General features: G+C 34.3%; 1 protein-coding gene across 3 annotated transcripts in view; it reads left to right on the top strand.

Annotated features, from left to right (window-relative positions):
• Positions 1-22,447, top strand: part of LOC133577247 (regulation of nuclear pre-mRNA domain-containing protein 1A-like) — a 29,166-nt gene extending 6,719 nt beyond the window's left edge. The window contains exons 2-7 of one of the 3 annotated variants that reach the window (XM_061930906.1): positions 3,110-3,239; positions 3,315-3,421; positions 3,494-3,603; positions 9,083-9,209; positions 11,589-11,764; positions 22,057-22,447. In XM_061930906.1, the coding sequence (XP_061786890.1) occupies positions 3,110-3,239; positions 3,315-3,421; positions 3,494-3,603; positions 9,083-9,209; positions 11,589-11,764; positions 22,057-22,155 (749 nt within the window). In that variant the 3' untranslated portion in view covers positions 22,156-22,447. Of the gene's footprint in view, positions 1-3,109; positions 3,240-3,314; positions 3,422-3,493; positions 3,604-9,082; positions 9,210-11,588; positions 11,765-13,945; positions 14,438-22,056 lie in introns of those variants that run through there. The other 2 variants (XM_061930907.1, XM_061930908.1) reach the window with 2 other exon arrangements.
• Positions 22,448-22,935: the final 488 nt, after the last annotated feature.

Genomic DNA, 22,935 nt, shown 5'->3' with positions numbered 1-22,935 from the left:
CATTTGGCAAGTTCCCTCCGGGTACTCCGGCTTCCTCCCACTTCCAAAGACATGCACCTGGGGATAAGTTGATTGGCAACACTAAAATTGGCCCTAGTGTGTGGATGTGAGTGTGAATGTTGTCTGTCTATCTGTGTTGGCCCTGCGATGAGGTGGCGACTTGTCCAGGGTGTACCCCGCCTTCCGCCCGATTGTAGCTGAGATAGGCTCCAGCGCCCCCCGCGACCCCAAAGGGAATAAGCGGTAGAAAATGGATGGATGGATGGATGCACTTTGAGAGTGCAGACAGCCCAATTTTCATCAATTAATATATTCTGTAGACATACCCTCATGTCAGCAGGCCAGGGAAGCTAGGGTCGATATTCTTCTCTTGATCATCTTCGGGACGGTGTGAGCCAAGACATCCAGGGGGTTTAGCTCGCTCGTCTGCGGGAACAAACTGCCGCCATTGCTTGCCGTGCTACCGAGGTCCTTTGTCCCTGAATTGCTCACACACTCCGGCAGATTCAATGCGGGTCTGGTGGCAGATTTCTTTGACTTTATCGTTGGAAATGCATCTGCTTTGAGTGTCGCAGGATATCCACACATTCTTGCCATCTCTGTCGTAGCATAGCTTTCGTCGGTAAAGTTTGCGGAACAAATGTCCAATTTCTTGCCACCTTCGCATCTTTGGGCCACTGGTGCAACTTGAATCTGTCCCTGTTCGTGTTGTTACACCCTCCGACAACACACCGACAAGGCATGATGTCTCCAAGGTACGGAAAACAGTCGAAAAAACGGAAAATAACAGAGCTGATTTGACTCGGTGTTTGAGAAAATGGCGGATTGCTTCCCGATGTGACGTCACGTTGAGACGTCATCGCTCCGAGAGCGAATATTAGAAAGGCGTTTAATTTGCCAAAATTCACCCATTTAGAGTTCGGAGATCGGTTTAAAAAATATATGGTCTTTTTTCTGCAACATCAAGGTATATATTGACGCTTACATAGGTCTGGTGATAATGTTCCCCTTTAAACTCAATGGCACTTTCCTGGTTGAATAAAGGTTAAATAAATACAAAATTAAACATACTGAATCTTGATATCGCTAGCAAACATTGACATATATAGCTAAATGAGACAAAATATGAACTTCACACCATTAAAAACAACTGCAGACGTGAATTGTAGATAAAACTAATATTTTGTAGCAGGAACTCAACTGCAAACAAACTCATCTTTTTTCTCAGCGTCACGATCAATACAGCACGGCACTTATGTCAATCAAATGCGGTGCTTAGCCATGCACGAATTAGTCCAACTTTCTCGTTTACCGATTCATCTTTAATGTGTGGACCCCTCAGATGTAAAGACATGATGTCCTCGAGCAGTAACGTCTTGGTGATGTTGGTTTGAATCTTTCCACAAAAAGTTCTTAAGAGTGTATAAATTAGGGCTATTCAAGTACATAATGAAGAGGGCCACAGTTTCAATAACCCAAGGGCTCAGGGGCCGGATATCGTAATTTGGATGTTTTGTCAGAAAGTGTCTCAGTAGATGATATTTCGTTGATACTTAATTTACCTAATTGCAAGGTAAACACATGGGCTTTCAAAAATACATTATTGTGCCGTAGCTACAAGTGCAAGAGAGTTAACAGCATGAAGAAACAAAAGTTCCAGAAGTTTTGAGGATTGAGGTTTCTTCTTTTGAATTATTTTCCTTCCTTTGTTTTGATTTCTTTACACTTCTTCCTTTATTTAGGTTTGTATGACTGCAAATATAAACATAAAATAAACATTCCAAAAATCTAACATCCATTGTGTGTTTTACATAATGTCCATAGTGTATTTTACATAAATAAAATAGGTTTAGTGGTAATACAGTCGCACAATAGACTACAGGTGTTTACACATATAGAAATTGAACAACATCCACTGCAAACATTGCACACAATGAATGTGGCTCAACACAATTAAACCTAAAGTGTAGCGTTTTCGCCCCCTGCTGGCCAAATGTAGCGCTAAATGTCATAAACAGGCTTTGATCGCCAGAGTTACTCAGCCAAAAACCAACATGACCGCCAATACAAAATACATCACAAAGTTGGCAATTTTAATACATTCCGTCCCCGTTAAAAGTTTGATGATTAACTGCATTACAGTAGTTAGAATGGTTTCATCAAGCCTATTTTGTGATATTCGGCAGGCCAAATAAGCTTTGGCCGCCAGTTTAAATCCACTCCATCGCATATCAATATTTGTTCATGATCGCTTATATATTTTGCCTGTAAACCTTTCAAAATACACCCAAATTTGCACTGGTGCAAGTAAATAAAGAGTAGCTTTAACACATGGTAACTGTTAACATGCCAAGGTTAGCATTTTAGCATACTAACATTTGCATGTTAACTTTTTTTTGCCAATTTTGCAGCCAAACACCTTTAAGTCATATGACTGGGTACTTAATACATGTTAAATGTTAACATGTCATGGTTAGTATTTTAGCATACTAACATTAACATTTTCACTTTTTTTGCCAATTTTGCAGCCGAATGCCTCAGACTCATAAACCTTGGTACTTAGCATGTGTTAACTGTTAGCATGCTTACGGTAGCGAGCTAACTTCTTTAGTCAATTTTGCAGCCAAACACTGGGTACTTAACACGTGTTAACATGCCAAGGTTAGCATTTTAGCATTTGGTACTTGACACATTTTAACTGTTAGCAAGCTAACGTTAGCATTTAAGTTTGGCTTGCGCATTTCAGTATTCACATGCAATTTCTTTCATAATTGCATTTTCTAGTTTTCTTTTGTGTAATAATGTAATCCGGGATGTTTTTATTTTGTCTTTAGAATTATTTTGCTGGCCAATAAAAAACGAGCCCCGAGCCGCACTGGACACCCCCGTGCTAGAAAATATTAATGAATTTTATTTATAACACTTTATAATTTTGGAATCTCAAAGTGCTTCAGAGGGGAAAAACAAGAAGCAACTTAAATGAGTTTAAAAACTAATAACAATTATTACATATAAACATCAGACTTTAACAACAAAAACAAAGATGCTGTATGTATAGAGTATTAATATGTGTGTGTGGTGTGTGTGTGTGGTGTGTGTGTGTGTGCAGCTCAGGTACCACGCAAGCTGACCTTCGTGTACTTGGCTAACGATGTCATCCAGAACAGCAAGAAGAAAGGACCAGAATTCACGCAGGATTTTGCGCCGGTCATCGTCGGCGCGTTCAAACATGTTCACAGGTCGGCAGGTGGACTTGTTGCTGTGTTATTTTGTCTGCGCATGCATTCCAAGCTTGTGTGCGGTGCTCCCTGCAGGGACGGAGAGGACGGCTGCAAGAAGCAGCTGGGCCGGGTGTTGTCCATCTGGCAGGAGAGAGCCGTGTACGACAGCGACCTGCTGGACCAGCTCTCACAAGTCCTCTGTAAGCTCGCCTCGCCGCTACTACTATAGAACGCTTTCTTGTCGTGTAACGCTTTCCTGTGCTTCCGTGAAGACGGCGACAAGAAGGCCAAGAAGAGACCCTACGAGTCCATCCAAGCCTCAGAGGACCACTTTGCCTCCAGGAGTTCCCCAGGGGAGCCCCCACAGGTCCTGGTCCTGACGGTGTAGTAAGGAATGACACTTTCGGACATGTCCACATGTACACAAATTGACATTTTCCAATTTAGCATTGTAGCAGTGTTGGGCTAATTACGTCCAAAATGTCATACATTTGATATTGCTACTGTACCGTATTTTCCGGACTTTAGAGCGTACTGGTATATAAGCCTCACCCATTACATTTTAGAAGAAACATTTTTTTGCCATATATTAACCGCACCGGACTATAAACTATAGATATGTACATTGTGAAATTAGTTATTTACACAAATATTTTATAAATGTACATACCTTAATTGCATACTTGCCAACCTTGAGACCTCTGATTTCGGGAGGTGTGTGTGGGCGTGGCTAAGTGGGGAGGAGTATATTTACAGCTATAATTCACCAAGTCAAGTATTTCATATATATATATATATATATATATATATATATATATATATATATATATATATATGTAAAATAAATATATATTTATAGCTAGAATTCACTGAAAGTCAAGTATTTCTTTTATATATATATGTAAAATAAATATATATATATATATAGCTAGAATTCACTGAAAGTCAAGTATTTCTTTTATATATATATATATATATATATATATATATATATAAAAAAAGAAATAAAATATAGCTATATATATAGCTAGAATTCACTGAAAGTCAAGTATTTCTTTTATATATATATATATATATATATATATATATATATATATATATAAAAAATAAATACTTGACTTTCAGTGAATTCTAGCTATAAATATATATTTATTTTATTGTATATATATATATATATATATATATATATATATATATATATATATATAAAAGAAACACTTGAATTTCAGTGTTCATTTATTTACACATATACTTGTTGAGTTAAGGGTTGAATTGTCCATCCTTGTTCTATTCTCTGTCACTATTTTTCTAATCATGCTGAACACCCTCTCTGATGATGCATTGATGTGTGGCACGCACAAAAGTGCTTTCATCAAATGCACTAGATGGCAGTATTGTCCTGTTTAAGAGTGTCACAACATTGCTGTTTACGGCAGACGAACTGCTTTACGGTAGACCAAAACGTGAGTGCTGTTGTTGTGTGTTGTTGCCGCGCTGGGAGGACGTTAATGAAACTGCCTAACAATAAACCCACATAAGAAACAAAAAACTCGCCCTCCATCATTCTACAGTTATAACGTCATTGGGCAGGCACACCGTTTATATTGTGGGACCTGAGTCCGCCTGAATTTCGGGAGATTTTCGGGAGATAATTTGTCCCGGGAGGTTTTCGGGAGAGGCGCTGAATTTCGGGAGGGTTGGCAAGTATGCCTTAATTGTTGTACTGTCAGTTTCAAACACTGATGACATTATTAAACCGACAAGAAGCAAGGAATTAAACAGAGACAGAATTCAATTTAGCTCAATTGAGGAGAAACGTCTGGGCTGTACTCTTTGTACAGTCTTCCACCACGCTCTGACGAAAGATTGTACGCCACCTCTTTTATTTGGACTTTCTCTGATTACATGGCAACAGCTGTTTCGAAAGGAAGGGGGGTCGTAAAGAGCCGTTGCCTTTGGTTACAAAACAGTTCAAAGAAAAGGTGCCTGGAGGGGGGGGACAGGCCCTGCTTCCTCTCCGCTTTGTAGATCTCGGGTCAAGACAAAGTCTTCCTGTGGATTACAATACATCAAAGAAACCGACACCATGTCGCTTCCCATCCTGCACAGTGGAGTTTTACAAGCCTTTTGATTGGTAAGGTCAAAGACAGCTTTTGTCTGCTTGCCGGGAACTCATTGAAAAACAAAGTTTTGTGATAACTTAGATACAATTATTCTGACATTTACCATTGTTAATACCATATTTTTTCTATATGACTACAAAGTATTTTTTTATGTCATTTAAATTTTATAAGGATAATAAATTAGCCAATAAGTCAGAATTTGTGACGTATAGTGATAATTATGTCAAAGTTTGAACAAGGTTTCCAAACGGCTGATCAAACAAAACAGAAGTCATTGTCATGGACCCACTAGCTGCGCAAGCTAGCTCTCCAATCAGATAAACAGACTCAAAGTATTTTTTTTATCATTTCATTTAAATTGTATATGGTTAATAAATTAGGTGATAAGTCAGAATTTGTGACATATAGTGATAATTATTTGTCAAAGTTAACAAGGTTTCCAAACGGTGCCTGTAGCACGGCAGTAAAAGGGATGGTCAAACAAAACCGAAGTCATCATCATGGACCCACCAGCTGCGGAAACTATAGCTCTCCAATCTGCTAAACAGACTCAATAACGCCACGGTGACATTTTGGTGAATTTACTGAGGAATTTGTGAAGTTGAAACAGTACAAAAAGAATGCCATTGTAAGTTAAGTATACCAATACGGACACTCGTAGACGTGTTAGCATATTAGCAAATGCTAACGACGCTAGCTTCATTACATTAGGATAGCTCATACAAATATGCTTGAAAACACTCCTACAGACTGTTCATCCTTCCTACCGCTTGACCCTTTCGGGGTCGCGGGGGGTGCTGGAGCCTATCTCAGCTGCATTCAGTTCAGTAAGTATGAATTGTTTTAGTTATGGTTATGGCTGGCTGGGGGCCGCAACAAAAAGAGAAGTCAAAACTGAAGTTAAAAGTGCACTAAATATTTAATTAGGGCTGGGCGATATACCGATATACTCGATATATCGCGGGTTTGTCTGTGCGATATAGAAAATGACTATATCGTGATATTGGAGTATACGCTCTCACGCAGTTGCTTTTAGCTGCGGGCATTACACTACAGGCGTTTCTCACTCTTTCTTGTCTCTCCTTCTCACAGAGACTTAAAATAAGCGCACCTTACATACGTCACATACACCCTCGCGGAGCAGAGAGGTAGCGGCATGGGTAACGTTAGCTGTGGTGCAAGTGGTAATACGAGAGAAAGAAAGTGCGAATCTGCTAACAAATGAAGGAAGAATTAATTCCCAAGAAAAACAGCAGGGGTCCATCGTCTGGCGATGGTTTGGCTTCAAGTGGGAATATGTCGAACAGACAACCGTAATTTGTCAAGTGTGGGGCAAAAGCGTTGCTACAAAAAGTAGCATTACTGCTAATATGTAGCATCATTTGAAAAGTCACCCGCTAGAGAATGAAGAGTGCTTGAAACTGCGCATGTCAACATCTCCGTTCGGTGCCACACCAACAAAATGCCGAGGCAACCATTTCCACATCAACACTGTATGAAAAAAATAGTCAACAACAGAAGGAGATAACGTCCGCAGGAACCTACCACATAGTGAAGGACATACACTATTTGATTTCCTATTATGCAGCTCTTTTTTATTTGACACTTATTGAAATATCTTGTGTGACATCATGCACAGAAGTGCACTTTATTTGTTTTAAACTATTGTAGTGGCGTTCTGTACAAAAAGTGCACTTTAATTGAGTGTTGTTTTGATATGTCATCTTAGTGACATCATGCACAAAAGTGCACTAATAGCTTGTTTTAAAATGTCTCTGACAATCTTGCACTTTCTGTTTGGAAATGACATGAATGTTTGTGCCACTGCTTAATAACTGTTTAATAAATACACTTTTGGTAAATTGACTTAGTTGTGATTTCTCTCTCTGCATGAAAGTTTAAAAGTAGCATATATTAATGCAGTATGAAGAAGAATGTTTTAATGTAGACATATAGAATCATCATACTGCTGTGATTACCGTATTTTCCGCACTATAAGGCGCACCGGATTATTAGCCGCACCTTCTATGAATTACATATTTCATAATTTTGTCCACCAATAAGCCGCCCCGGACTATAAGCCGCGCCTACGCTGCGCTAAAGTGAATGTCAAAAAAACGCTGCGCTAAAGTGAATGTCAAAAAAACAGTCAGATAGTTCAGTCAAACTTTAATAATATATTGAAAACCAGCGTTCTAACAACTCTGTCCCAAAATGTACGCAAATGTGCAATCACAAACATAGTAAAATTCAAAATGGTGTAGAGCAATAGTAACATAATGTTGCTCGAACGTTAATGTGACAACACACAAAATAAACATAGCGCTCACCTTCTGAAGTTATTCTTCATTCGTAAATCCTTCGAATTCTTCGTCTTCGGTGTCCGAATTGAAAAGTTGCGCAAGCGTGGTATCCAAAATGGCCGGTTCCGTCTCGTCGAAGTCATCGGGAGTCAGTGTCGCTGTTGTTCTGTGAATCCTGCCTTCCGGAAAGCTCGGACCACAGTTGTGACCGAAATATCTGCCCAGGCATTTACGATCCACTGGCAAATGTTGGTGTATGTCGTCCGGCGCTGTCTGCCCGTCTTAGTGAAGGTGTGTTCGCCTTCGGAGCTGTGTGAAAAAAGCCACCCGGCCTCTTCGCGTAAACTTCCCTTAACCACTCGCTCATCTTTTCTTCATCCATCCATCCCTTCGAGTTAGCTTTTATGATGACGCCGGCTGGAAAGGTCTCTTTTGGCAAGGTCTTCCTTTTGAATATCACCATGGGTGGAAGTTAGCATGGCAAGCTAGAACCACAGTGAAGGATGACTTCTCATTCCCTGTGGTGCGAATATTCACCGTACGTGCTCCCGTTCCACAGTGCGGTTCACAGGAATATCAGTTGCTGTGAAATACGGTAGTAATCCGTGTGCGGATGGAGAGATTGCGTCTTTTTATGAACCGGATCGCTTAGTAGGAGCCATTTTGTGGTCTTTACAGATGTAAACAGGAAATGAAACGTACGGTGATATCCGCGAGTTTTTTCTTCTTCTTCCGGGGGCGGGTAGAAGAAGAAGCGCTTCCTGTTCTATGGGGGCGGGTGCTTTCCTTGGCGGTTGCTTGCGTAGAAGAAGAAGCGCTTCCTGTTCTACCGGGAAAAAAGATGGCGGCTGTTTACCGAAGTTGCGAGATCGAAACTTTATGAAAATGAATCGTAATAAAGCGCACCGGGTTATAAGGCGCACTGTCAGCTTTTGAGAACATTTGTGGTTTTTAGGTGCGCCTTATAGTGCGGAAAATACGGTATATGCATCAAGTGTACATTCAAGGCTAAAGCAAAATATGGAGATAAATATCGTGTATCGTGACATGGCCTAAAAATATAGAGATATTAAAAAAAGGCCATATCCCCCAGCCCTATATTTAATACATTAAAAGTGAATGCAACGGGTAACCAAAAGAAAGTATGCCAAACAAAAAACAAAGCTAACATAAATGTGCTAAACAAGACCGGAGCTGGCTCTAGGCAACAGCCAGGCAAGGCCGAGCACGGGCAGTCAAGAAGTGACTTTCCTCTTCCTCATTGATTGTGGCTGTAGGGCCACCTGCTGCCTTGGCATGCACAAGTCAGCCTGTAAAAAGAGGGCGTATATATATTTTGATTAACCGGTGTACATGTGGACATAAGCTGGGACGAGACAATATTTAATGATCGAACATCTTCCGCAAACTAAACGCCTCCTCCTTTTGCTCGCAGACGTCCGAGTTGATCCGAGCCCTCCAGGAGCTGGAGAACGCCACCTCGGGAGACTCGCTGTTGCGTCAGCGCATCTCTTCGCTTCCCGCCGAGGTGCAGGACACGTCCTTGCTTCACAGGATCACAGGTAGGGACTGACGAGGAGGCGGGGCCTAACTCACTAATGCACCCACCAGCCACTTCTTTAGGTACACTGGTCTCATGATAGGTATCACTTCATATACTTCATCCATCCTGTCATGTGCCTTCTTTCTTTTTTCTCAAACTTTTTTATATTCTCAAATAATGTTACATTATTCTCGAAATAAAATAAACATCAAATAAAAACTTTTTTTTTTTTGAATGACGGCACAGTATTTTTAAAATATTTCATTTAAATTTTATATTGTTAATGAATTAGCTAATAAGTCAGAATTTGAATTTTTTTTTTTCAAACGGGATTAAATTTAATATTTTTTACCAATCAAAAATGTTAAAACCTTACAAATGATTATTTTTTATGATACATGTGCACGTTGAGTCCAAGGAATTGATTTTATTTTTGTAACTTTTCTGTGTTATTTAAAGCTCTCTTTTATTATATTCTCAAATATTGTTGTTAGTTCAACTGATTCTTACATTTTTGCTAAAATAAAATAAACAAGAAATAATAATAAAAAATAAAAAATATTATTGTATTTGACTGTATTTTTTTATTATGTCTATTAAATTTCATATTGTAAATAAATTAGCTAATAACTCAGAATTTGAAATAGTGATATTTAATAAATATGTATCTGTCAAAATTAACGAGATAACGCTAATTTCTATCCTACTGCACTATTTTTTTAAACGTGATTAAATTAAATATTTTTTAACAATCAAACATGTTAAAACCTTACAGATGATTATTTTTATGATACATGTGCACGTTGAGTCCAAGGAATTGATTTTATTTTTGTAACTTTTCTGTGTCATTTAAAGCTCTCTCTTATTATATTCTCAAATATTGTTGTTAGTTCAACTGATTCTTACATTTTTGCTAAAATAAAATATACAAGAAATAATAATATAAAATAAAAAATATTATTGTATTTGACTGCATTTTTTATTATGTCTATTAAATTTCATATTGTAAATAAATTAGCTAATAACTCAGAATTTGAAATAGTGATAATTAATAAATATGTCTGTCAAAGTTAACGAGATGATTTCCTTCCTACTGCACAATTTTTTTTAAACGTGATTAAATTAAATATTTTTTAACAATCAAATATGCTAAAACCTTACAGATGATTATTTTTATGATACATGTGCATTGAGTCCTAGGACTTTATTTTATTTTTATAACTTTTTTATGTTATTTAAAGCTCTATCTGATTATATTTTCAAATATTGTTGGATTAGTTTAACTGATTCTTACATTTTTCCTACAATAAAATAAACAAGAAATAATAATAAAAAAATAAAATTATTCTTGTATGTGACTGTATTTTTTTGGTATATGTCTATTAAATTTCATATTGTAAATAAATTAGCTAATAACTCAGAATTTGAAATAGTGATAATTAATAAATATGGCTGTCAGTTAGCGAGATGATTTCCTTCCTACTGCACAATTTTTTTTAAACGTGATTAAATTAAATATTTTTTAACAATCAAATATGCTAAAACCTTACAGATGATTATTTTTATGATACATGTGCGTTGAGTCCTAGGACTTTATTTTATCTTTATAACTTGTTTATGTTATTTAAAGCTCTCCCTGATTATATTTTCAAATATTGTTGGATTAGTTTAACTGATTCTTACATTTTTCCTACAATAAAATAAACAAGAAATAATAATAAAAAATAAAATTATTCTTGTATGTGACTGTATTTTTTTGGTATATGTCTATTAAATTTCATATTGTAAATAAATTAGCTAATAACTCAGAATTTGAAATAGTGATAATTAATAAATATGGCTGTCAAAGTTAACGAGATGATTTCCTTCCTACTGCACAATTTTTTTTAAACGTGATTAAAATAAATATTTTTTAACAATCAAATATGCTAAAACCTTACAGATGATTATTTTTATGATACATGTGCGTTGAGTCCTAGGACTTTATTTTATTTTTATAACTTTTTTATGTTATTTAAAGCTCTATCTGATTATATTTTCAAATATCGTTGGATTAGTTTAACTGATTCTTACATTTTTGCTAAAATAAAATAAACAAGAAATAATAAAAAATAATGTCCAGGCCCCTGTTGATAGTATTAAACTTGACAATGATCACACTTACTAAAGATAGAAACAAACTTTTATTAACTACGGACAAAAAAATGAAATATTTGAATGGTTTGACAGCCTATGGTAAGAATAAAGAAAACGTGTGGGACCTGATGCAGTAGCGTTGGAAACAAGGGTGCAATAATTTGTGGTGATGACAAGTAGTCTGCTGAGACGACGTGACCGAGCAAGAGTCCTAAGTAGAAGAAGAAAGCCCCCAATGTGTTTTGTGCTGGTGACCTTCCAGATAAGGAGTCGGGGGAGCGCATCTCGCGGCTGGTTGACGACGCCTGCATGCTGCTGGCCGACTACAGCGGCCGCCTGGCGGCGGATATCGACGACCGGCGGCAGCTGACGCGCACGCTCAGCAGCTTCCTGCAAAGCCAGAAGGACGGCCTGGTCCAGAACGAGCAGAAACTTGAAGTGCGTAAATACTTTTTTTTTTTTTTTTTTCCTCATTTTCTACATTTTGTTATGTTACATAAAGCCATATTCCAAAACAGAATAAATCCATTTTGTCCTCAAAATTCTGCACACAATATCCCATAACAACAATGTGGAAAGTTTAGAATTTTTGTATTAATTTTGCTAATTTATTAAAGTTAAAGTACCAATGATTGTCACACACACACACTAGGTGTGGCGAAATTATTCTCTGCATTTGACCCATCACCCTTGATCACCTCTTGGGAAGTGAGGGGAGCAGTGAGCAGCACCGGTGGCTGCGCCCGGGAATCATTTTTGGTGATTTAACCCCCAATTCCAATCCTTGATGCTGAGTGCCAAGCAGGGAGGTAATGGCTCCCATTTTTATAGTCTTTGGTATCAATCAATCAATCAATCAATGTTTATTTATATAGCCCTAAATCACAATTGTCTCAAAGGGCTGCACAAGCCACAACGACATCCTCGGTACAAAGCCCACATAAGGGCAAGGAAAAACTCACCCCAGTGGGACGTCGATGTGAATGACTATGAGAAACCTTGGAGAGGACCGCATATGTGGGTAACCCGGCCGGGGTTTGAACTCAACCTACCCATCTCAGGACGGACACTCTAACCACTAGGCCACTAAACTAAGTAATCACAAAGTAAAAAAATGACAGCCTTTACTCCACACTGCAGCATTCACCTTAGTCTAGTCAGCGAGGCGACCAAGAACCCGGTGGTCACTCTGTCAGAGCCACAGCATTCCCCTGTGGAGAGAGGAGAACTTTCCAGAAGCAAACCACCAATCAGGCTTGTATGATAGAGTGGCCAGACGGAAGCCATTTCTTAGGAGAAAGTTTGCCAAAATGCACCTGAAAGACTCTCGGACCATGAGAAACTGGCCTGATGAGACAAAGATTTAAGTCTTTGGCGTGAAAGCCAGGCATCATGTTGGGAGGAAACTAGGCAAAACATCCCTTCAGTGAAGCATGGTGGTGGCAGCCAACGTTCCCTCTAAGGTGCGCGCCTGTGCAATTGCGCACTGCTCAAGCGTCCTCTGCGCACGGCAAATCTATGCCACGCACAAAATCAAAAAAAAAAAAATAAGCGCATAACAATTTTCGACACGACAGAGAAAACAGTTTTCGTCGTCATTGTTCAAATATTGTAACGTCTGTCGAGACGCTTTGAGGACATGAATTCCATCCATCACTTTACTGAGCAAAAGTCTTTATTGTCGGCCATAAACACATCACCAAAACATTAGTAAAAAAAATTATATCTAGCAAAAGTGGTCATTTTCTGCAGTACAAACCAGACCTAAAGCAACTTTGTTATATCAACATTAGCCGCTCGCTCTTTCTCACTTGCGCCAACACATGCACATATGACACTTAGCCAGTGATGCGTTTACAGCCACACAAAAAGTCGGACAACTCCAACACCACACATAGTGTCATACCAGGTGGTTACACTATGATTTACCAATCAAATGTGTGCTTATTCTAGTGTCATTTATTAGGAATCTTAATTTATAAATATTAATCATGAAATGCTGTTAGTATATTAAATAAATACTAATAAAAATATATTTTTTTTACGAACAGGAAGTTGCAGTTGCATGATCCCCTGCTTACATCTCATTGTGCAACATGTGAATGTTTTAATGGGAACTAAATGCAATGTCTGAAAGGGGTACAAATTATTTCCAAAGCAGGACCTCCACCCAGACAAACAATACAAGTACACAGTTCATGAAAAACAATATTTTTTGTTATTGTCATTGTAAGTGGGCCTAAACACTTATATTAGAAATGGAAATGACTGCTGTCATTTGATTCTAATAATAAGAGAATGTTGTCTGTCTATCTGTGTTGGCCCTGCGATGAGGTGGCGACTTGTCCAGGGTGTTCCGTACCTTCTGCCCGAATGCAGCTGAGATAGGCTCCAGCGACCCTGAAATGGACAAGCGGTAGAAAATGGATGGATGGATGGAGATGTAACTTGTTATTTAGTCAGGTTTGGGACAGGTGTGCTGCTGGTGTTGCCACAGTGTGCACGTCTGATGTTGCTCCACTGAATGCTCAGGGAGTTTTTGCCTTTGCTCACACACATGAACAATTAGAGGGAACATTGGTGGTAGCATCATGCTGTGGGGTTGCTTTTCATTGGCAGGAACTGGGAGACTAGTCAGGACAGAGGGAAAGATGAATGCAGCCATGTACAGAGACATCCTGGATGAAAACCAATGCTTCCCATCCAACCTGATGGAGCTTGAGAGGTGCTGCGAAGAGGAAAGGGCCACACTGCTCAAAGATAGGTGTGCCAAGCTTGGGGCATCGTATCCAAAAAGACTCGAGGCTGTAACTGCTGCCAAGGGTGCATCAACAAGGGTTAGGGTTTTTGAAAAACACCTTTTCGCATTGTCATTACGGGGTAATTGTGTGTAGAATTTTGAGGACCAAAATGAATGTATTCTATGATGAAATAAGGCTGTAGCATAACAAACATTGCTGTGAATGATACACTAACACACAGGTCATTTCCAACTGTTGTCTTCTCACACACACCTGCTGGAGTTTGGAGCTGATTGCAGGTTTGTTGTCCACGCGGCAGGAGAACCACGTCCCTCTTGCCACTTTGGAATGGAAAAAAAAAAAGACTATTCAAATAAAGGAAAATCGTCTTGTCAGTGCTGTTTTTTTTTGTTTTTTTTTACCTTTCACATGTTCCAAGACTAACACATTTCTAGTCCAGTAGAATAGGATGCAGCTATCCATTGTTTTACTAATGGAGTCATCTACTGATTACTTTGTTCCATTTATTAAGTAATATGATTAAAAACAAATGCATATTTTAGGGTAAATAGATAATAACCTTACCATAATCTTCATTACCTTCTTTGACCTTATTTTACTTTGTTTTAACTTTTAATTTATTTGACCTTTTATGTAACTTATTTTACCTTCTATATACAGAACCTTCTTTGGTCGTCTTTTACCTTGTGTTACATTATTTATTTTACGTTTTGTTTACCTTCTATTTAACTCTTTAACCTATTTAACTTATTTGACCTTTTATTTGCCTTCTATGTAATTATTTTACTTTTTATTTATCTTCTATTTGACTTATTTTACCTCTTTTTTATGTTCTATTTAACTTATTTTACCTCTTATTTACCTTCTTTTTAACTTAGTTGACCTCTTATTTACCTTCTATTTAATTTACCTCTTATTTACCTCCTGTTTAACTTATTTTACCTCTTATTTACCTTATATTTAATTTCCCTCTTATTTACCTTGTATTTAATTATTTAACCTTTTATTTATCTTCTATTTAACTTATTTTGCCTTCTATTTAAAGTGCCTTCCTTGACTGTCTTTTACCTTTTTTTAATCTTCTTTTACCTTTTATATTCCTTATTTTCCCTTCTTTTTTAAATATTTAACCTCTTTACCTTTTTTATTTAACCTAATTTACCTTTTATTTACCATGTATATATCTTGTATTTAACTTACTCTCTTTTATTTATCTTCTCCTTAACTTATTTTACCTTCTATATTATTTATTTTACTTTTTATTGACCTTTTTATTTACATTTACCTATTTGACTTTTTATTTAGCGTCTATTCCATTTATTTTACCTTCTGTTATGCAGTCCGGGTGTTGTAAATGTTCATGAGTTACACTCAAACGATTAATTGAAGCAACAGAAAATGAATCCAAGCTTTTTTGTAGTCAAATGAATGGATGAGTGCTTGCAGCCCAACAGTGGTGACTTGGTTAATGATGATACGTTCTGCAAGTGACGTTGTTAACCAAAACATATTACCCAAAGCAGGTTTTCCCAAAGGAGACGATGTAAAAAACAGAGACATGCAGAAAATAAATAAATTGTTCATGAAAAGGAAAGTGATCAGAGAGGAGCGCACAGGAAAATGTCAACATCAAACGTTAAAAACAATTTTCATCTTTATCGGAGGTCACACTAGCAGATTTTTTAAAATGTTATTTTTATTCATTTTAATGTTTGTTTTTAACCCCAAAAAAATTACAACAAGCTAATTATTTTTTTTAATTATTTTATGTTTGTTTTAACCGAAAATAACGTTACAACACATTCTTTAACTGAGGCACCACTTTATTAGCAGTTATGTTTTATTTGAATGTTTGTTTTTAATGGAAAATAATGATATAGCACATTTTTTAACTGAGGTACCACTGCAATAGTTTTTTAAAATGTATGTTTATTCATTTGAATTTTTGTTTTTAACCAAAAATAACAACACATTTTATAAAATGTAGTAGCTTTAAAAAAAAAAAAAAGATTATTAATTTTTATTTTGTTTTTTAGCCAAAAATAACACATTCTATAAATGAGGCACCACTTAATAAATAAAATTGTTATTAATTTGAATGTATGTTTTTAACCTAAAATAACACATTTAACTGAGTCACCACTTTAAAAGTTATTTATTTTATTTTATTAATTTTAATGTTTGTTTTTAACCGAAAATAACCTTAGAACACATTCTTTAACGAAGGTACCACTCCTTTTTTTTGGATTAATTTTAATGTTTGTTTTGAACCAAAATAACATTGTAACACATTCTTTAAATGAGCCACCACAGTAATAACTTTTTTCAATTATTTTTAAATCAATTTTAATGTTAGTTTTTAACCACAAATAACAATACATTATTAAACTGTGATACCATTGTAATATATATATTGTTTTTGTTTTCTTTTTAATAATTGTAATATTTGTTTTTAACCAAAATAACAGTACCACATTCTTTAACTGAGGCACCACTGTAATAGCTATTTTAATGTATTTGTGTTTATTTTAATGTTTGTTTTTAACCAAAAATAAAGTTACAACCCATTATTTAACTGAGGCACCACTGTAATAGCGTTTTTAATTTATTTTGTAATTAATTTTAATCTTTGTTTTTAACCAAAAATGACATGACATACATTCTATATCTGAGGCACCACTGTAATAGCTTTTTTAAATGTATTTAATTTTTTTAATGTTTGTTTTTAACCAAAAATAATGTTACAACACATTCTTTAACTGTGGTACCACTGTAATAACTTTTAATATTTTTTTTTAAATTAATTTTAATGTTTGTTTTTAATCAAAAATGACGTTATAACATCCTTTAACTGTGATACCACTGTAATAGCTTTGTAAATTATTTTGTATTCATTTTAATCTTTGTTTTTAACCAAAAATGACGTTATAACACATTCTATAACTTAGGCACCACTGTAATAGATGTTTTAATTTATTTGTATTAATTGTAATCTTTGTTTTTAATAAAAAATAACATAATACCACATTCTTTAACTGTGGTACCACTGTAACAGCTTTTTTTCAATTATTATTTTAATGTTTGTTTTAAACCAAAAATAAAGTTGTAACTCATTCTTTAACTGAAGCACCACTATAATAGCATTTTTAATTTATTTTTCTTAATTGTATTCTTAGTTTTTAACCAAAAAATGACGTAACAAATACCTAGCTTTAAAAAAATAAAATAAATGTTAATGTTTGTTTTTAACCAAAAATAACATAATACCACATTATTTAACTGAGGTACCACTGTAATAGCTGTTTTTAATTATTTGTTATTAATTTTAACGTTTGTTTTTAACCAAAAATAACATAATACCACATAATTTACTGTGACACCACTGTAATAGATGTTTTAATTTATTTGTTATTATTTTAATGTTTGTTTTTAACCAAAAATAACCTTATAACTCTTTATTTAACTGTGGTACCACTGTAATAGCATTTATTTTTTTAAACCAAAAATAACATTATACCACAGTCTTTAACTGAGGCACCACTGTAATAGCTTTTTTTAAATGTATTTTTATTTATTTTAATGTTTGTTTTGAACCAAATATAAAGTTATAACACGTGCTTTAACTGTAATAGCTTTTTAAATGTATTTTTATTCATTTTAATCTTTGTTTTTAACCAAAAATTACGTTATAACATAACACCTAGATTTTAACAACGTGTTTTAGAATTAATTTTAGTGTTTGTTTTTAACCAAAAAACACATAATACCACATTTTTTTAACTGAGGCACCACTGTAATAGCTGTTTAAATTGTATTTTATTAATGTTAATGTTTGTTTGTTTTTTTAACAAAAAACACGTAGCGTATTCTTTAACCAAGACACCACTGTAATAGCTGTTTTAATTCATCCATTCATCCATCCATCTTCTTCCGCTTATCCGAGGATCGGGTCGCGGGGGCAGCAGCCTAAGCAGGGAAGCCCAGACTTTCCTCTTCATTTTTAAATTAATTTTAATGCTTGTTGTTAACCAAAAATAACGTTATAACACATTCTTTAACCAAGGTACCACTGTAAAAGCTGTTTTCATAAATTTTTAAATTAATTTTAATGTTTGTTTTTAACCGAAAATAACCTAACAGCACATAATTTAACTGTGTTACCACTAATAGCATTTTTAATTTATTTTGTATTCATTTTAATGTTGGTTTTTAACCAAAAATAATGTTAACACATTCTTTAACCAAGGCACCACTGTAATAGCTTTTTAAATTCATTTTTTAATTCATTTTAATGTTTGTTTTTAACCAAAAATAACATTATAATGCATTCTTAAACCAAGGAACCACTGTAATAGCTGTTTTAATTCATTTTTAAATTAATTTTAATGCTTGTTTTTAACCAAAAATAACGTTATAACACATTCTTTAACTGAGGCACCACTGTAATGGATGTTTTAATTAATTTTGTTATTAATTTTTATGATTGTTTTTAACCGAAAATAACGTTATAGCACATCATTTAACTGTGGTACCACTGTAATAGCATTTTTTTTTTAAATTAATTTTAATGTTTGTTTTTAACCAAAAATAACGTTATAACACATTCTCTAACTGTGGCACCATTGTAATGGATGTTTTGATTTATTTCTTATTAATTCTAATGTTTGTTTTTAACCAAAAATAACATAACTCCTTATTTAACTGTGGTACCACTGTAATAGCATTTATTTTTATTTTATATTTTACCATAATACCGCATTCTTTAACTGAGGCACCACTGTAATAGCTGTTTAGGTTTTATTTTATTAATGTTAATGGGGGTTTTTTAACCAAAAATCGCGTAACGCTTTCTTTAACCAAGGCACCACTGTAATAGCTGTTTTAATTCATTTTAACGTTTGTTTTTAACCAAAAATAACGTTATAACGTATTCTTTAACCAAGGCACCACTGTAATAGCTGTATTAATTCATTTTTTAATTAATATTAATGTTTGTTTTTAACCAAAAATAACGTTAAAACACATTATTTAACCAAGGCACCACTGTAATAGCTGTTTTAATTCATTTTTTTAAATACATTTTAATGTTTGTTTTTAACCAAAAATAACGTTATACCGCATTCTTTAACCAAGCCACCACTGTAATAGATGTTTTAATTCATTTTTTTATTAATTGTAATGTTTGTTTTTAACCAAAAATAACATTATAACACATTCTCTAACTGTGGCACGACTGTAATGGATTTTTTTTTTTTTTAACCAAAAATAACATTATACCACATTCTTTAACTGAGGCACCACTGTAATAGTTATTTTGTTTTAATTTATTTTTTATTAATTTTAATCTTTGTTTTTAACCAAAAATTACGTTTTTAAAATATATAAAATTATTATATATTAAATAACGTTCTACCACATTCTTTAACAAAGGCACCACTGTAATAGCTGTTTTAATTCATTTTTAAAAATTAATTTTAATGTTTGTTTGCATTCTTGAACTGAGGCACCACTGTAATAGATGTTTTAATTAATTTTAATGTTTGTTTTTATCCAAAAAAATAACCTTATAGCACATCATTTAACTGTGGTACCACTGTAATAGCATTTTTAATTTATTTGTATTAATTTTAATGTTTGTTTTTAACCAAAAATAATGCTACACCGCACTCTTTAACCAAGGCACCACTGTAAAGGCTGTTTTAATTCATTTTAATGTTTGTTTTTAACCAAAAATAACATTATACCACATTATTTAACAAAGGCACCACTGTAACAGCTGTTTTAATTCATTTAAAAAAAATTATTTTAATGTTTGTTTGCATTCTTGAACTGAGGCACCTTATAGCACATCATTTAACTGTGGTACCACTGTAATAGCATTTTTTATTTATTCTTATTAATTTTAATGTTAGTTTTTGACCAAAAATAACCTTATTTAAAATTAATTTTAATGTTTGTTTGCATTCTTGAACTGAGGCACCACTGTAATAGGTGTTTTAATTCATGTTTGTTTTTAACCAAAAATAACCTTACAGCACATAATTTAACTGTGGTACCACTGTAATGCATTTTTAATTTATTTTTATTAATTTTAATGTTTGTTTTTAACCAAAAATAATGCTACACCAAGTCACCACTGTAAAGGCTGTTTTAATTCATTTTTAAAAATTAATTTTAATGTTTGTTTGCATTCTTTAACTGAGGCACCACTGTAATAGATGTTTTAATTAATTTTAATGTTTGTTTTTAACCAAAAAAAAAAACCGTATAGCACATCATTTAACTGTGGTACCACTGTAATAGCATTTTTTATTTATTTGTATTAATTTTAAAGTTTGTTTTAACAAAAAATAATGCTACACCGCATTCTTTAAGCAAGGCACCACTGTAAAGGCTGTTTTAATTCATTTTAATGTTTGTTTTTAACCAAAAATAACGTTAATACCGCATTCTTTAACCAAGGCACCACATACAATAGCTGTTTTAATTCATTTTTTAAAATGAATTTGAATGTTTGTTTGCATTCTTGAACTGAGGCACCACTGTAATAGATGTTTTAATTCATTTTAATGTTTGTTTTTAACCAAAAATAACCTTATAGCACATCATTTAACTGTGGCACGACTGTAATAGCATTTTTAATGTATTTTTATTAATTGTAATGTTTGTTTTTAACCCAAAAAAACATTACTACAAGCTAATTAAGTTTGTTTTAACCGAAAATAACGTTACAACACATTCTTTAACTGAGGCACCACTTTATTAGCAGTTATGTTTTATTTGAATGTGTTTTTAACGGAAAATAATGATATAGCACATTTTTTAACTGAGGTACCACTGCAATAGTTTTTTAAAATGTATGTTTATTCATTTTTATTTAGTTTTTTAACCAAAAATAACAACACATTCTATAAATGAGGCACCACTTAATGAATAAAATTGTTATTAATTTTAATGTATGTTTTTAACCTAAAATAACACATTATTTAACTGGGTCACCACTTTAATAGCTATTTATTTTATTTGATTAATTTTAATGTTTGTTTTTAACCAAAAATAACCTTATAACACATTCTTTAACGAAGGTACCACTCCTTTTTTTTTTAAATTAATTTTAATGTTTGTTTTTAACCAAAAATAACATTGTAACACATTCTTTCAATGTATTTTTAAATCAATTTTAATGTTTGTTTTTAACCACAAATAACAATACATTATTAAACTGTGATACCATTGTAATATATATATTTTTGTTTTCTTTTTAATAATTGTAATATTTGTTTTTAACCAAAAATAACAGTACCACATTCTTTAACTGTAATAGCTATTTTAATGTGTTTTTATTAATTTTAATGTTTCTTTGTAACCAAAAATAATGCTACACCGCACTCTTCAACCAAGGCACCACTGTAAAGGCTGTTTTAATTCATTTTAATGTTTGTTTTCAACCAAAAATAACGTTAATACCGCATTATTTAACCAAGGCACCAATGTAATAGCTGTATTAATTCATTTTTAAAAATGTATTTTAACAAAAATAACCTTATAGCACATAATTTAACTGTGGTACCACTGTAATAGCATTTTTAATTTATTTTTATTAATGTTAATGTTTGTTTTTAACCAAAAATAACGTTATAACGCATTCTTTAACTAAGGCACCACTGTATTAGATGTTTTCTTTGTATCAGAATTTATTTTTACTGTACTGTCTCCATAGGGAGCTTTCCCCCCCCCAATTTGCTGTTTTTAGAGCATTTTAAATCCCTCACGTCCACCTTTGATGCAACTGTGAAGTTTTGGTTTCAAACAAATGCCAAACAGCGGTTGTGTTTTTTTTTCTTCTTGTGTGGACGTTTTGTCATTTCTGCTGCAAAAAGTGTGAATAAGAAGGCTAAAAAGATGTACTAAATAGGTGCAAAGATTGTCTATTCCGTGTGACGTCACCACCTCTCCTGTGCTCCGCAGGAGTACAAGCGCAAGCTGGCCAGGGTGACGCAGGTCCGCAAAGAGCTGCGATCCCGCCTGAACAATCTCCCGGGCGGACTCCGCAAGTCCTCGGCTTGACGTCCACCTTCTCGCCGCTTTTCATGTCTTTCCTCCATTCTGGGTTTAAAAAAAAAAAAAAAAAAAAAAAAAGGTTTCTGGTCCTTTTAATCTTCATTGTTTTTGGTCACGTGACGCATTGCAGTAGCAGTGTACCCACAATGCATTGTTTCTGTTCGCTCTTATTATCTTCTCAACAGTTGCATGTAAATATCTATATTTTTATTCCCGTCACACGTCATCACACAGCTGGATTTGTAGTTTGTTTGTAAATATTATCAACCGCCGTTCAAATAAAAGATGATGGACACGATCTTGGCCTTTTCTTTGCTGTTGCAATGAAGCGCCAGGCCAGTAGGGGGCGCCCTCCACTTTCTCGAGCAGACCCGTAGAGTCGGATCTTGCGGAAACGATTCTTTTAAAGATCCGTTTAAAAAAACAGACTGGTTCGTTATTAACATAGACATCGTGGCCGCCATCTTGGAGTGGTGATCCGCCCCACTCAGTGCAATTCATTTGGCAGGAGCAATGAACTGTCAGCGCATTTAAATCATTTTACCTCACTGAATACCACTGATTTTCACGCAGTTTTTTTGTCATACGTTTAGCTATGATAAAGGACACATGTTTTATTATTCATAGTTTGCTTAACAGTAATATAATATTCGTATATGCTATAAGTGACCAGACGTCCGAAATCAAAACTGGGAATATAATCCCAGAGAAGGGGGGGAAAAACGGTCAGCTATTATTAAATTGAAGAAACAACATGATTAAGTTATATATTAAGTTATATATACA

This window comes from Nerophis lumbriciformis, linkage group LG37 (assembly GCF_033978685.3).
Source record: "Nerophis lumbriciformis linkage group LG37, RoL_Nlum_v2.1, whole genome shotgun sequence".
NCBI lineage: Eukaryota > Metazoa > Chordata > Actinopteri > Syngnathiformes > Syngnathidae > Nerophis > Nerophis lumbriciformis.
The sequence above is the reverse complement of the archived record's forward strand: the minus strand, read 5'-3'. Positions and strand labels throughout refer to the sequence as shown.